We start from the raw sequence: 12542 nt of genomic DNA, 5'->3' as shown, positions 1-12542 counted from the left end.
TGCCTCCCCCCGACCCCACTCCACCCCACCGCAGCCTCCTCCAAAGGGAGGGAAGGGTAGAGAGAGGTGAGGCATGTTAGATTTCCTGAGATCACATTAAAGAATTCAGATAGCAAGAGGAGAGCTTTCTACAACTGAAATAGAAGGTGGTAGCAAATACTGGAGTGCTTCAGAACCAAGAGTTTTTCATTTCTTGGTTAACTGCCTCAGTCACCTTGATTGTTTAACCTGTGGAGACTGGTCTGATCTGAAAAACAAGTGAAAAGCCTCTTGATGGAAAGCAATTTCAGAACTGCAAGGAACCTGGCATATGCAACATACATAGCCTCCCAGAGGTCTACCCCAACACTCTCAGATCTAAATCCCCTCTTGGACTACAGCTCAGCAGGGCTGGGTGGGATTACCCTTCACCTGAAACCTAGCTGGTGTTCCCATCCACTACACAAAACCTTCTCCGGTCCATTGGAGAAAAGTTCTGCTGTCTCTGCTGCATTCACTTCTTTTCAAGGTCCCTGAGAGGAACGGGTCCAAGTCAAAACTTGGAGGAACCCTGTGGTCATCTCCAGAGCTTTTGCTCACCTTCCATGATGGAGATGTGAACAGCTCTTCTCCGGGTCCTAGGGACACTGCTCAGCCTTGGGCCATGGGTTATGGAGGGACAGCTGCGGCTGGGAACCATCCCTGCTCTGAGGTTAAATGAAAAGAGAACTGTGTTAATTCAGTGCACACAACAGATGGGATCAGGACTCAGAGTTGAGTAGCTACTAGAATTGCCTGGCTCTGTTAAGTTTGTTTGTTTATTTAAAAAAATCTTAAAACTTTTTTTTTTTTTTTTTTTTGTCTTTAGTCCCTGGATCCCCATCAGAGACACTGCTTCAAACTCATCCACCTCCTCATATCCCAGACCCACCTGAACCTTGCTTTAGTGCAGCAGTGGTGCCTCTCGTCTCTGGGCAGGATTGTCAGGGAGTAGAGCCCCAGGACTCCTAAAAATGTGCCTGAAAACCCATATGGCAGCCTCCTGACTGCTGACAGAGACTGCTGCTCCAAGGGGTGCCGTGTGAAGGCAGTAATAATGCTCCCATTCCCAGAGGTCAAGCTGATGGATGAACCCTAGCTGTCCTGGCTAATATTCTTTCTGGATCTTATTAGGTTTAGGAGATATGCATGATGTACAGTTATACCTGAAGCAAGGATCTCAAAACTATTTTAGACCTAGTGAGACAGGACTGTGGGGGTGATCCCTGGCTTTCTGTAATTGGTTGATTCCAGAAACAAGGCAATCTTGCATTTTGGACATGCCCTCCGTGGTCTATGGCCACTTTTAGGATTTGGGAGGACACAGAGAAGTATCCAGGAAGGTGGTACTGGGTACTGTGCCCACCCTCGTTCTTCATCAAGGCTCAGGGATACCAGGGTTAGACTGTTCCCCATGCTTTTAATGTTTATTTATTTTTGAGAGAGAGACAGAGCAGGGCAGGGGCAGAGAGAGAGAGGGAGACAGAGAATCTGAAGCAAGTTCCATGCTCTGAGCTGTCAGCACAGAGCCCGATGCGAGGCTCAAACTCACGAACTGTGAGATCGTGACCTGAGCCGAAGTCGGACACTTAACCGACTGAGCCACGCAGGTGCCTAGACTGTTCCCCATGCTCTTAGCTGAGATGGGGAACTTTCCTATCGTGTTCTCCTTTCCCTTTTGTGAGCCATTGTGCCCAGAGTGGTCATAGTACTGGAACTGCTGCCTTTTTGGAGATTCTGAGATCTGAACTGCAACTCGTTTTGGGGGGAAGTCCCTGGCAACCTACCTGTGTATTTCTGGTGGCTCCCGTTTGATCTTTGCACTCGACTCCATTACTTCCTTTGCAACTCGGCCACTATAAATAGTATAATAAAACAAACAGAAAGGGATTAGACGGTGTTCCAGCACTGGGCTCCTGTCTGAGATTTCAGATACTTTGGATGACTGGGCAATGGCCATTTTGGCCTAGTCCTTCCCAATGTTTAGGTCACTGAAAAAAGCTGGCTTGCTAGGTTAAGTTCTTACATGTCCTGATAGCTTAGCTTAGAGAACTATCTCTGGAGTCTTTGGTATCTTCCATTTTCATTTAGAAATGATTGCTCATTGTCCAGCATGTTCCAGAAATATTGCAAAAAAAAAAAAATCTTTAGACAGACATGAAAAGAATCACTGGTACAGTTCTTATTTCACTGCTGTTGTGAGGGCAGAAGAAGATATATATTTTAAGCCCTGCAGACAAACTGTGGCAGGGAAGGAAAGAAATAGTCAAAGGGTTAGGAGACAAGGAGAATTGGATAGAAACCTCAGGCTTTTTTGGAGGTTCCCAGTTCCTTTGTTCTCAAGGATAAGGACCACTGAGCCACTGTTCTCCAGAGAGGGGTCTAAAAATAGGTCCATAACAGTTACTTACTGTCACTATTTACCTGTATCGAAACCGGCTCCCTTTAAAGAATAAATTGCTGCTGGACACTGTGCGGACTTGGCTTGACTTCTCCAGCCTGCAGCAAGGCAAAGTCCAGTGTGACAGATGGCCTGCAACTGCTTCATGGGCTAAGGCAGCGCATTCCCAGCTCCTTCCAAAGGCTACTTGAGGAAACTCTTCAGGAAAAGGACCTTCACAGTCTGGCTTGTCTCTGACTCTCCTTTAGGACCTGAGGGTTTGCTCACAGCCTCAGTGCTGGGGACAGTCATGTTGAAACCCCTTTTCATGTCAGGAGAGCGAGGGCTCCCCAAGAGTGCTTCATGGGGTTGGCCAGGGGGACTGAGAATAAATGTTAGGGGTGATGGCCTGGGGGAATAATAGAATGCTGCCTGTCAAATCCCAGGACACTTGTTAGCAGTATGACCTTGGGCAAATTTCTTTTTCTTCCTTAGTTTTAGTTGTTTTATCTACAGGATGACGGAGCTGGGACTACTTGACCTCAGGAGTCCCTTCCAGTCCTAGTATTTGATGATTCCATGTCTGGGTAATTGTGGGCAGAGGAGAGAGTAGGGGCTGCCCTCCCTATTCCATTTCCCTCTTGGAGAGTCCTAAAGTAGGTTATCATAGTAAAGACTCTAAGAAGTCCTGAAATGGACAAACTAGCTTAACTTTAATACAAGTTCCATCTTTTATTTGAACTTGGAATCATCCCTCTTCTCCCAGAATACCTATTAATATCACTTTCAAGGCTGTGGACAGCTGGTGTGGAGACTCTAGAAGACCATGGGCACTGTAAAATATCCTCTTAGGTGACTTCTTTGATCCCAGATGGCCCTCTCACCCTTAGATAATGGAAGGTGAGCAGAGCTGCCCAGAGTGAGGCCTCCCAACCCAACTGACTCCGCTTACAACATGCCCTGAGGTGCCTGTAGTGCTGATCTAGCCAGGAACTGATCTGGGTCTGAAGCCTCTGTCGTGAGCAGGCAGTCAGTATGTAGGGAGTTGTCCCCAAAATCCATGAATAGCAGTTCCTGGGAGACCATGTGCACCTGTCTCAGGGCTCTGTGAGGCTGTAAGCCTACTTGCCCTCCTGCCTGAACATGTCCTTGAGTCTGACCCGGCTTCTTTCAAAGCACTAGGCCAAAGGCAGTGCCAGGGATTTGTGTGTAAAACGTGCTCAGAGTGATGCCAAAGTGGCTGCTGCTAAGACTTGGCATAATTGGGGATCTGACCCAGGCTAGAGGCTTTTAACACTTACTAGAGAACATCAAGTAATCAGTAGAAATGTGAAAAACAGCCTCAGTTTCCAGTGTGGGTCTTGGTAGGGCTAGTTAGGTGTGGGGATTTGTTAACAGAACGACTCAAACTGAGTTTGGTCACAGGTTCAGAAGCACAGTTCTGTTCCCATGACACAAACAGAAAAACAAAGGTCTCCAAAAATGGTGCTGACATGTTTTCTTGGCTTCTCTCAGACAGCCATGGACTGAACAAGAGGGAAATTTGACCATGTGGCAGCCTCTTCTGAGTGTCCTCTTCTTTAAATGAAAGAAGCCGACTCAGATTATAATTCAGGCTGCCCATTCAGTTCATCCCTGATTCTGGTATCAAATGCATAGAAACTATTAAGCAATTCAGAAAGCCTGACCAAGAAACAGCCTCTGGAGCTGTGGCCCTAGATGAGGGAGGCCCAGTTCTGCCAGCCCACACCCCGTAGCAGCCAGCAGGCAGCAATGCCTTTCCCTGGGGAGGAGGATGGTGCCCCTCTAGCTCAGAGCAGTTCTTCAGGGTCCTGGAGGTTACTGGAGGGAGAACTATGGCTTGTCAGAGGCAGAATATACCACAAACTTTGTCTTATGTTTTCCTGATTAAGATCTAGCTTATTAAATCATAAATCATTGCATTCTATTTTAAAAACAAGACCAAGGGTTTTAGTGAAACAATTATCTGCCATCACCCCAGTTTCTCAATGGGCTATTTATTTGTTCCCTAATGCCTTTATAACCACTTTCTTAATCAAAGAAAATAGCACAGAAACCTCATATACTTTACAAATCCTGTGATAATCAAAATTCTTGCTTTTGCCCCAAAGCTGACTTTTCACTAACAGACAAGTCCTTGCCCTTCTTCCAGCTACCCCACTCAGGCTCCTGGGCACTTGTTCTGTCACTGGCACTACCTCTGGCAGTGACACACTGGGAAGGTCCGGCATCAACCCCAGCTCAGCACTAGGGCACCCACTGGGGAGCAAGCCCCAGAGTTTCCCCAAGGCTTAGGGAATTGCCCTAGGCTGCACCTGCTGCTCCTTCATGAAGCATTGTACTCTGGGCCTTCTATGGCTCTGAATGGCTCTGCAGGGCCAACCTGATTCAAGTCAGGTACCTGTGAGCTATTTTTGGCCCAAGCTTTGCCCTGAAAAGACCCCTCACTGCTTTGCCACTGGGAGCTGTGCAAGGACATCACAAGGTAGATCCCTCGGGTATCTCTGCTGAAACACATTCCTTGACCTCAGCTCTATCCATCCTGGGAGTACAGACATCCAGAAAGGGGTCTGTTTTATTAAGGAGTGCCAGCCTTGTCATCTTATGTCTCCTTTCTCAGTGTTTCTCAAATTTTCCTGCCCACCATTCCTCTAAAAAGTAGCTTTTATGACTCTGGCTCTGATAAAGATAGTCCCCGTCACATGTGTCCACTCACTTGTAGAAGGCTTGGTTCTCGATTCCACATTTCCAAAGGTGCTTGCATGCTTCTGGAGTTGGAGCAAAATATGTGAGAATAATTTTCTTTTCCTACAAAAAAATCCCACATAGAAACAGCTGAGCGCAGGTGGAGAAGCGAAGGATGAAGTAGGCCAGGACCCTGACCCCTGGGCTGTCTGAGGGCTCCCCAGGACTTCAGGAAGAGGTTTCAGATAGGGGAAGGGACTTCCTGGCAGCTGGCCAGTTGGACGAGAAGGCCTGCAGGACCCGCCAGGGCAGAGCTCAGTTCAGTGACTAAGTTCACACTGGGCAGGTCCAATCACAATAAGCCTCAGCTGCCACAGACTCAAAACCAAGAGAGCCCTCCACAGAGAAAGTGCTCCTGTCATCTTCCTTTTAAAAAGTTGTTATCTTGGAATGCTCCTATAGAAGCAAAAGAATCTTTCACTGTCTGCATTTCTTGGAGGTATGGAACCTCCGGGTGTCACTAGCATCCCTGAGGAGGTCCTGGGCTCCAGGGCCTGGCCATTTCTCCATCCCTCACCTCCAGGTCTCTGCTTCTCATTCAGGTGGCTTAGTTCTAACCTGGATATGCCACTTTGGTTGAGCCCTGGCCATCAGAAACCACCCAGTGCCCCAGCCCTCCCTGAAGAGAAAGAAGCCAGCACTCACCTCTTTCTGACTTACGTATAAATAGAAAGTCTTTCCTTCAAATTTCAGCTTGGTCACCTCATTCCTACAAGCACAAAGAGAACACCTGTCACCTTGTCGTGGGCTGCTTGTTCACAGCTAAGTCTCGTAGATGCACAGCCCACCCTGACTGGAAGGGGCTCCAGGCACAGACACAGTTTTAGCCAAAATTAGAACTGAAACAAGACAGCAGCGCAGTGGCTTTAGAGAACAGTTGCTGAAACAGTTCAATCCACAGTTTTCTGGTCAATCACACCATAATAATAGGGTGATAGGAGGATTTCGGGCTCATCAACAGTGGCTGTAAAAGGGAAATGTTTGTATGGGAAGTAAGTCTAGGTTGAGAGGTCCCGGGCCATTTCAGGATTTGGTTCATAATGCAGGTGCATTATCTGGATGGGACTGTCAAATGTAAGATGCCACAGGTAGCTGATGAGGCCAAAGTTCAAGATACAGCAAATAATGAAAAACAATGCAACCAGGTTCTGAGGGAGTTGAGTCTTTCAGGTGACTGTGCCACTGGATGGAAAATGCAGTTTAATGCAAACAAATGTCAAACGATCTCAGGGAGGGGGGCAGGGCAACATACCAAAGAGAGAGAACAGATTACATGGAACAGTCATGCAGCGTACTGACCAGGAAAGGGGCTTAGGGGTTTTTGTAGAAAAATCCTTGAAGCCACCAGCCCAGTGAATGGCTGCAGTAAAAGAGGCAAACAGGATACTGGGGTACGTCACCCGCGGGACAGACACAAATCAGAAGAAGTGACATGGTTACTGTACATGGCACAGCTTAGACCTCACCTTCACATACTGCTCTCAGCCTTGGTTACATTTACAAAAAGGAAAAATGACAGGGGTCTTAGGCGGATGTCCCTGAGAGCCAGAGAGCTAGGCCTTAGGATCAATCACTCCTTACTTCTCTTCCATTTGCCTGACATAGCTGCCCTTTGGAGCCTGAAGGCCCTCCCATCTCACTGGGGGTGGAGTCCTTATTTTTGTACCCAACTGGGACCCCCAAGAAGGTCTGATCAGGCCTATCTGTCTCCACTTCATTTCTTCCTCTTTGTAATTTCTAGGGAGATTTCCTCAATATCTTAGGAAGTAGCAGAAAGGTAGTGAGAACCACATACCCAATTTACTACTGGCCAAAACTGAGGGGACAGAGGAAGGTCACTTGTTTCCTGGAAATCATGGATGAGTAAGTATGAGAGCTCACAACTCTGACTACCAGTTCTGAGCTAATACAAGCACATGGTATACCTTCCTTGTTTGATTTCCCTCCCAATCAATCAGTCACCCTCATACACATAAAGAATACAATAAATATCAATTGATTAATATGGAAAGGAACACACCGATCATCTAGGCTTCAACAAACCAGATAGGAAAGTGGGAGAGTTTCTATTGGAAGTGAAGTTGGGTTTTACATCTATTATTTTAAAATTGAGACACAATGAAAAGCAGACTTCCTGAAGAAGTGTGATATGAGAGAAGCCACAGAATGAAAAGTTTGTGGGAGAATCAGGTGAGCATCAGGGCTTCTGGATGGGGAAGGATACTTTAGGGACTCCAGGTCCCTGAACAGGTGTGTCCTACTTGTTTCTAGCTACACATGCCTCCTACCAGGGACCTCATGAGACAGGCGGCCTGGTCAGAGTGTGGGCCAGGATCTGGGCCATCTAAGGAACATCAGACAACCCAGCTATATCTAGGAAGCAAGGGTTCCTCACTGGGAGAGCGGTGCCCTGACCCTACTCATTGTCTTTTTGTGAAAAGTATTTTGTTGGACAGCAGACCCCAAATCCTCACCATTGTCACCCAGAGAGCACAGTGAATGGGCCAACTTCAGAAGGCCTAGCAAACAGATGCGTTGGGGTGTACCCTTTTACTCAGTGCAGCAAACTGCCTTGTGAAGTGGCTGTTTTCCTGGGGGAATGGGACCTGGGTGGTCATGTCTGGCGGTGGGGGGCACTTTCACTAGCACTCTGGTTGATGATCAAATTACCATTGTGCACAAGAGCAATGGGGTTGGAAAGGTGGTGTTTGTCCACAAGCTTGGTGGGGGAGCTCAAGAGGACACAAGAAGATAGACACCTTGCAGCAAACCCCAGTAGAGAGCTCGCCAGGAAGCAGCTTTGTCCTCAGATTCCCCATCAGCTCTTCTGGAGAAGGCAAAGGACTGAAGACCGGAGCAAGCTTCCCCAGCCGAGCTCTGTTGGGTAAGGTAAGCCATTTGTTCAAGCCCATGGGAGGAGTTGGCCAGCTTAGACGCGGCAGTCTAAGGCCGAAAAGGTACAGAAATCACAGGGGCTTAGTACAACATACAGCATGTTCTGATGAGGCTGAAAGATGTTTGCATGGCCCAGAAAAGGGGCCTCCAGGAGAGCCAAATATCCATCAACAAGCCAGTCTGTGCTGCATCGGCTCCCAGATCCATTTAGAATAGACCCTGAACTCACAGGGTGGAGACGAAGCAGTTCAGAGTAGCTTCAGCTGAGGTAGTGGCTCTTAGCTGCTAGAAATGGGAGTGGAGGAAGGGAGAGGGGAGCAAGGGTGGGGATGTGACTCCTGGAGGCTGAAGACACCTACAGCCTAAAGAGGGACAGAAGGGAGATAGAGCAGCATCCATGCTTGTGCAGGCAGTGCCCAAAGTGGGGCTTGGCCCACGGAGGGTGCAGGATAACTTCTATCTGCCCCAGGGGTGAGCCCCTCCTTCTTTAGGCCAGTGGGTAAGGAAGTAAGCACCCATGCGGATGCAATGGCCCTCAGTGGGGGACAGTCCTAAGGACTTTGTTTCCCTAACATTGGCTGCAGCCCCAGGTCTTTCATCTTACCTAGAAATCACCCTCCACACTCTTTGTCTCTCTGGAGAGACTGTTGGCTCTCAGGAACACCCCTTTGGAAGAACAGGATCCCTAGGCAGAGACCACTACCTCGATCAGTTATCATTATGGACGCAAGGCTTTGGAGAGGGCTCAGAACCATAACTGCCCAATCACAGACAAAGGACGTGGGAACCATAGCCCTCCCCAGTTGGTGACGTATAAAAAGCCCATTTTGGAAATGAAGATATTCACCATTTAATGAAGTGGACCCTCTTGTTTCCTTGCAGAACGACAAACCCAAAAGGAGTGAAGGCCAGAAATGCAGCATTTCCTGACACATCCTGCAACACAGAAAGACCTCTCATCAGGATGACATAGGCATGTAGGTGAAAGGGCGAGAAACGCAGTTGTTCATCAGTGATACAGGGGTAATGTTTGGGAGTAGGTCACAGAGGGAGGAGCACTTGGATATAACAGGCAAGCTACTCACCTTCCCTAAGCCTCAGTGCCCTTAAATGTAAGTTGTAACTAATCTTAGAAGGCTGCTGTGAATATCCAAAGAGAATGGCAAGCCCTCACACATTGTAAAATGGTGCAGTCACTTCAGAGAGTAGTTAACTTCTTCAAATTGTTAAAAAGAGTTGTTATACGGCCCAGCAGTTCCACTCCTAGGTACCCAAGAAAACTGAAGACACACATTCACACAGAAACCTGGATGTAAATGCTCATGGTAGGATTATTCATAACAGCCAAAAAGTGGAAACAATCTAAATGTCCATCAACTGATAAATGAGTGAAAATGTGGTGTATACATATAGTGGGATATTACTCAGCAGCAAGAGGGACGCAGTACTGATACCTGCTATAATGTGGATGAACCTCGAAAACATCGGGCTAGGTGAAAGAAGCCAGGCACAAAAGATCACATGTTGTAGGATTCCATGTGTATGAAATGTACAGAATAGGTACATCCAGAGGGACAAAAGATTACTGGTTGCCAGGGCTGTGGGGAAGGGGAGATACATAGGGAACGACAGCTAATAGATACAGGTTTCTTTTTTGGGGAGATGAAAATGTTTTAAAGTTCGTGGTGGAAATTGCATAACTCTGTTACTAAAACTAAAACTACTGCATTACACACTTTAAAAGGATGAGTTTTACCATATGTGAGTTATATCTCAAAAAAGCTGTTGAGAGACAGAGAATGAATGGCGGTTATTATTACAATGGCCCTACACACTGGGCTCCCTCACAAAGTTTAGCTAAAGAAAAGATATGAAGCAAGCAGCTATGGGGAATAGCCACGGTCAATCCTGTGGTGCCTGAACCATCAAAGAGGCCTCCTGACCACTGGTCACTATCAGTTTGCACTGGTGACTCTCAGTTTGTAAATACCAGGCTTGAGGTTCTGCCGAGCCAAGAGGGGAGAAACTGTACGTCATGGCTGTCTCACATAGGAAATGAGCGCCATGAGGGCCAGGCTGGCATGGGGCACAGAAAGCAGGTTGATGGATTGTGCTCTCTCTGAGGAACTTTCTTTGGCGATAGGGACCTGAGGGGAGAAACTGCTCTGTCAGCGTGTGAATGTGCTCAAGTGGCCAGAAAATTATGCCAGGATGTTGGTCAAACGTGCATGTAGGACATTTGTCTGAGCCATAGCTCATATGGTGCAATAGGGTCAGGCACCTAGTATGAGGCATCCAAGTGGGGGCTATGGCTGTCAGGCTTTCCTAGTTTTTCCCACTTTCAAGTTTTGGCTTCTTGGCATACATACTCAGTCTGATCAGGTCTAAGAATAAAAAGCAGGCCTGGGCAGGGCCCCATGAGCCTTGACCCAAAGAAGAAATGCAGTTTTGTCTTACAACTCTTTAGAGTCAGGTTCTGGGTATGAACATCTGGGCCCAGGGAATAAATTAAGTATATGTTTTGCAAACATTTCCACTTAATGTATTGTTAGTATTGTCCTTTCCTCAGGGTCTATTGTGACCCTGACACTTGGCTGCAAGCACAATGTCCTTCAACCCAGGGGCAACAGCAAAAAGCTGTTTAAAAATAACCTGAATGGAGATACTGTGAAGCCACAGGGCTGGTTTTCCTCCTGCCTGTCATCAGTCCTTGGTGGTGGTTATTAATACCTGAGTGCCAGCACTGCACAAAAACATGGTCCCTGGCCAGGGCACCCATGCTAACCCAGCAGGTTTGCCTATGTTGGATACATCTGCAGGCAGGATCCAACGAAGTCCAGGAAAAAAGACAGAGACTTGAGAGGGTGGAAGCCTTGCCTTATTCATAATCACAGGACAGGCTCCAGGAAATATTTATCAGATGAATGTGTAAGACAAGGAGGTGGGCCAGAGGGGCTGGGGGTAGGGGAGTACACATGTGAGCAAAAACAGGAGAGGAAGGCACAGGTGCAGTGGAGGTAGGGAGGGCAATTTACAGTGTCTTACAGTGTCTAGGAAAGGCCTAGAAAGAATGGGTGGAAGGATGGAAAGAAAGGGTCAGGTCAGCAGAGGACTGTGGGTGGCTAGAAATACTGGGTAAGGAATAGGGAGGGGAAGGGCCTCCACCTGCTTCTTGCACTCCTGACCCACACGGGTAACAGGGCAGAGGAGCACCTGTGCCGTGACCATAGCGTCATGGGTCCTGTGTCAGGCCACGCAGACCCAGGCTCTGGCTCGGCCCCTCACTGCCTGTCCCTTCATTTCTCCATGTTTCACATTCCTCATTGTAAAATTAGGGTTGAGAACACTATCTACGTCTTAGGTTGTGCTTAGTAGGCACTCAGTACATGCTAGGGGTCGTGTTAATACGAGTTTGTTGCACTTAATACAAAATTTTTTTTTTTTAATGTAGTATTTTACTATTTTTCCTGACACTGATGGATTTAATTTTTGCTAGTTAGGAAATGAGGGTGTGGGAAGTTGAGGTAGAAAGAGAGAAGTCACTCAATGTTGGGGGCCCATGGAGAAGGGGGATTTGGGTGATCCATTTGGGATTTGGGGTAAGAGTGAAGTGGGCAGAAGAGGAAGGAGACAAGCTATGACAGATTCCTGAGGGTCGTCCCAGTGACAGGCCTCTCTGGCCATAGCACAGAGGGTCCTCCCACAAGCTGGGAAGAACTGGCCAGGCTGTCTGTTGGCACTGTCCATATGCACCGTCCAGACACCTCAGGGCTGGCCTCTGGGTGAAGGCAGGTGTTGGAGTTAAAGAGGGAAAAGCCTCTCCTGACCAGACTGACTGATTCAGAACAGGGAGCAAACTGAGAATAAACCCCAATCAGATGCCACATCATTCCGGTAAGTAATAATAGCACCTTGAACAATCCCAATCCAGTCTCTCACATGGAGAGATCAGTTTTTCAAACTGCTTCCAATGCAATGTTGTGGATGAGGGCTGCTGCAAAGCTGGGCACCTGTGTGTCTACAGGGGCCAGGGCAGCTGGTAGGTTTGCTTCTTATCTGTGGCATGTGAGGAGCAGGACCTGGAATTACAGAGAAAAGCCTCACATCTGTACCAGCACAAAAACACAAACAGGCAGCCATGTAGACACCTTCTCCAGAGCCTTCCTGGTTTCTTCCACTAACATGTTATTCTCATGGGATTTGTGTGCAAAGGACAAGTTATATGACAAGAAGAGAAGGAAATGAGGACGAGGAGAGATGTGACACAGAAAGTGGTAATCTGTTCCTCAGATCTTCCGTGTTATCAAGTTGGAGGCTATCTTTCCTCTTTGTTCTGTTCCCATCCCAACGAGATCAGGACCCACAGGACTGAACATTAATGGATCCGAAAGGTGGAATAAAAACTTGTGTCTTGACAGCCACACAGCAGATATTGCCAGCCCCATTGTACATCAGATAATGGTCTAAAGTATTTGGTTCACTT

General features: G+C 47.5%; 1 protein-coding gene across 7 annotated transcripts in view; it reads right to left on the bottom strand.

Moving 5' to 3' along the window:
• FRMD5 (FERM domain containing 5) overlaps positions 1–12542 on the bottom strand; it is a 316026-nt gene that overhangs the window by 10586 nt on the left and 292898 nt on the right. For 4 of the 7 annotated variants that reach the window (XM_027067139.2, XM_027067140.2, XM_027067141.2 and 1 more), the window contains exons 8-14: positions 8907–8995; positions 6464–6550; positions 5810–5873; positions 5136–5227; positions 2443–2517; positions 1806–1874; positions 580–686 (exon numbers count right to left, since the gene is read on the bottom strand). In XM_027067139.2, coding sequence (XP_026922940.1) covers positions 580–686; positions 1806–1874; positions 2443–2517; positions 5136–5227; positions 5810–5873; positions 6464–6550; positions 8907–8995 — 583 coding nt within the window. The remainder of the gene's footprint in view (positions 1–579; positions 687–1805; positions 1875–2442; positions 2518–5135; positions 5228–5809; positions 5874–6463; positions 6551–8906; positions 8996–12542) is intronic. The other 3 variants (XM_027067142.2, XM_027067144.2, XM_027067138.2) reach the window with 1 other exon arrangement.

The sequence above is a fragment of the Acinonyx jubatus genome, chromosome B3 (genome assembly GCF_027475565.1).
Source record: "Acinonyx jubatus isolate Ajub_Pintada_27869175 chromosome B3, VMU_Ajub_asm_v1.0, whole genome shotgun sequence".
NCBI lineage: Eukaryota > Metazoa > Chordata > Mammalia > Carnivora > Felidae > Acinonyx > Acinonyx jubatus.
Note: the sequence above shows the minus strand (reverse complement) of the source record. Positions and strands in the feature narration are given on the sequence as shown.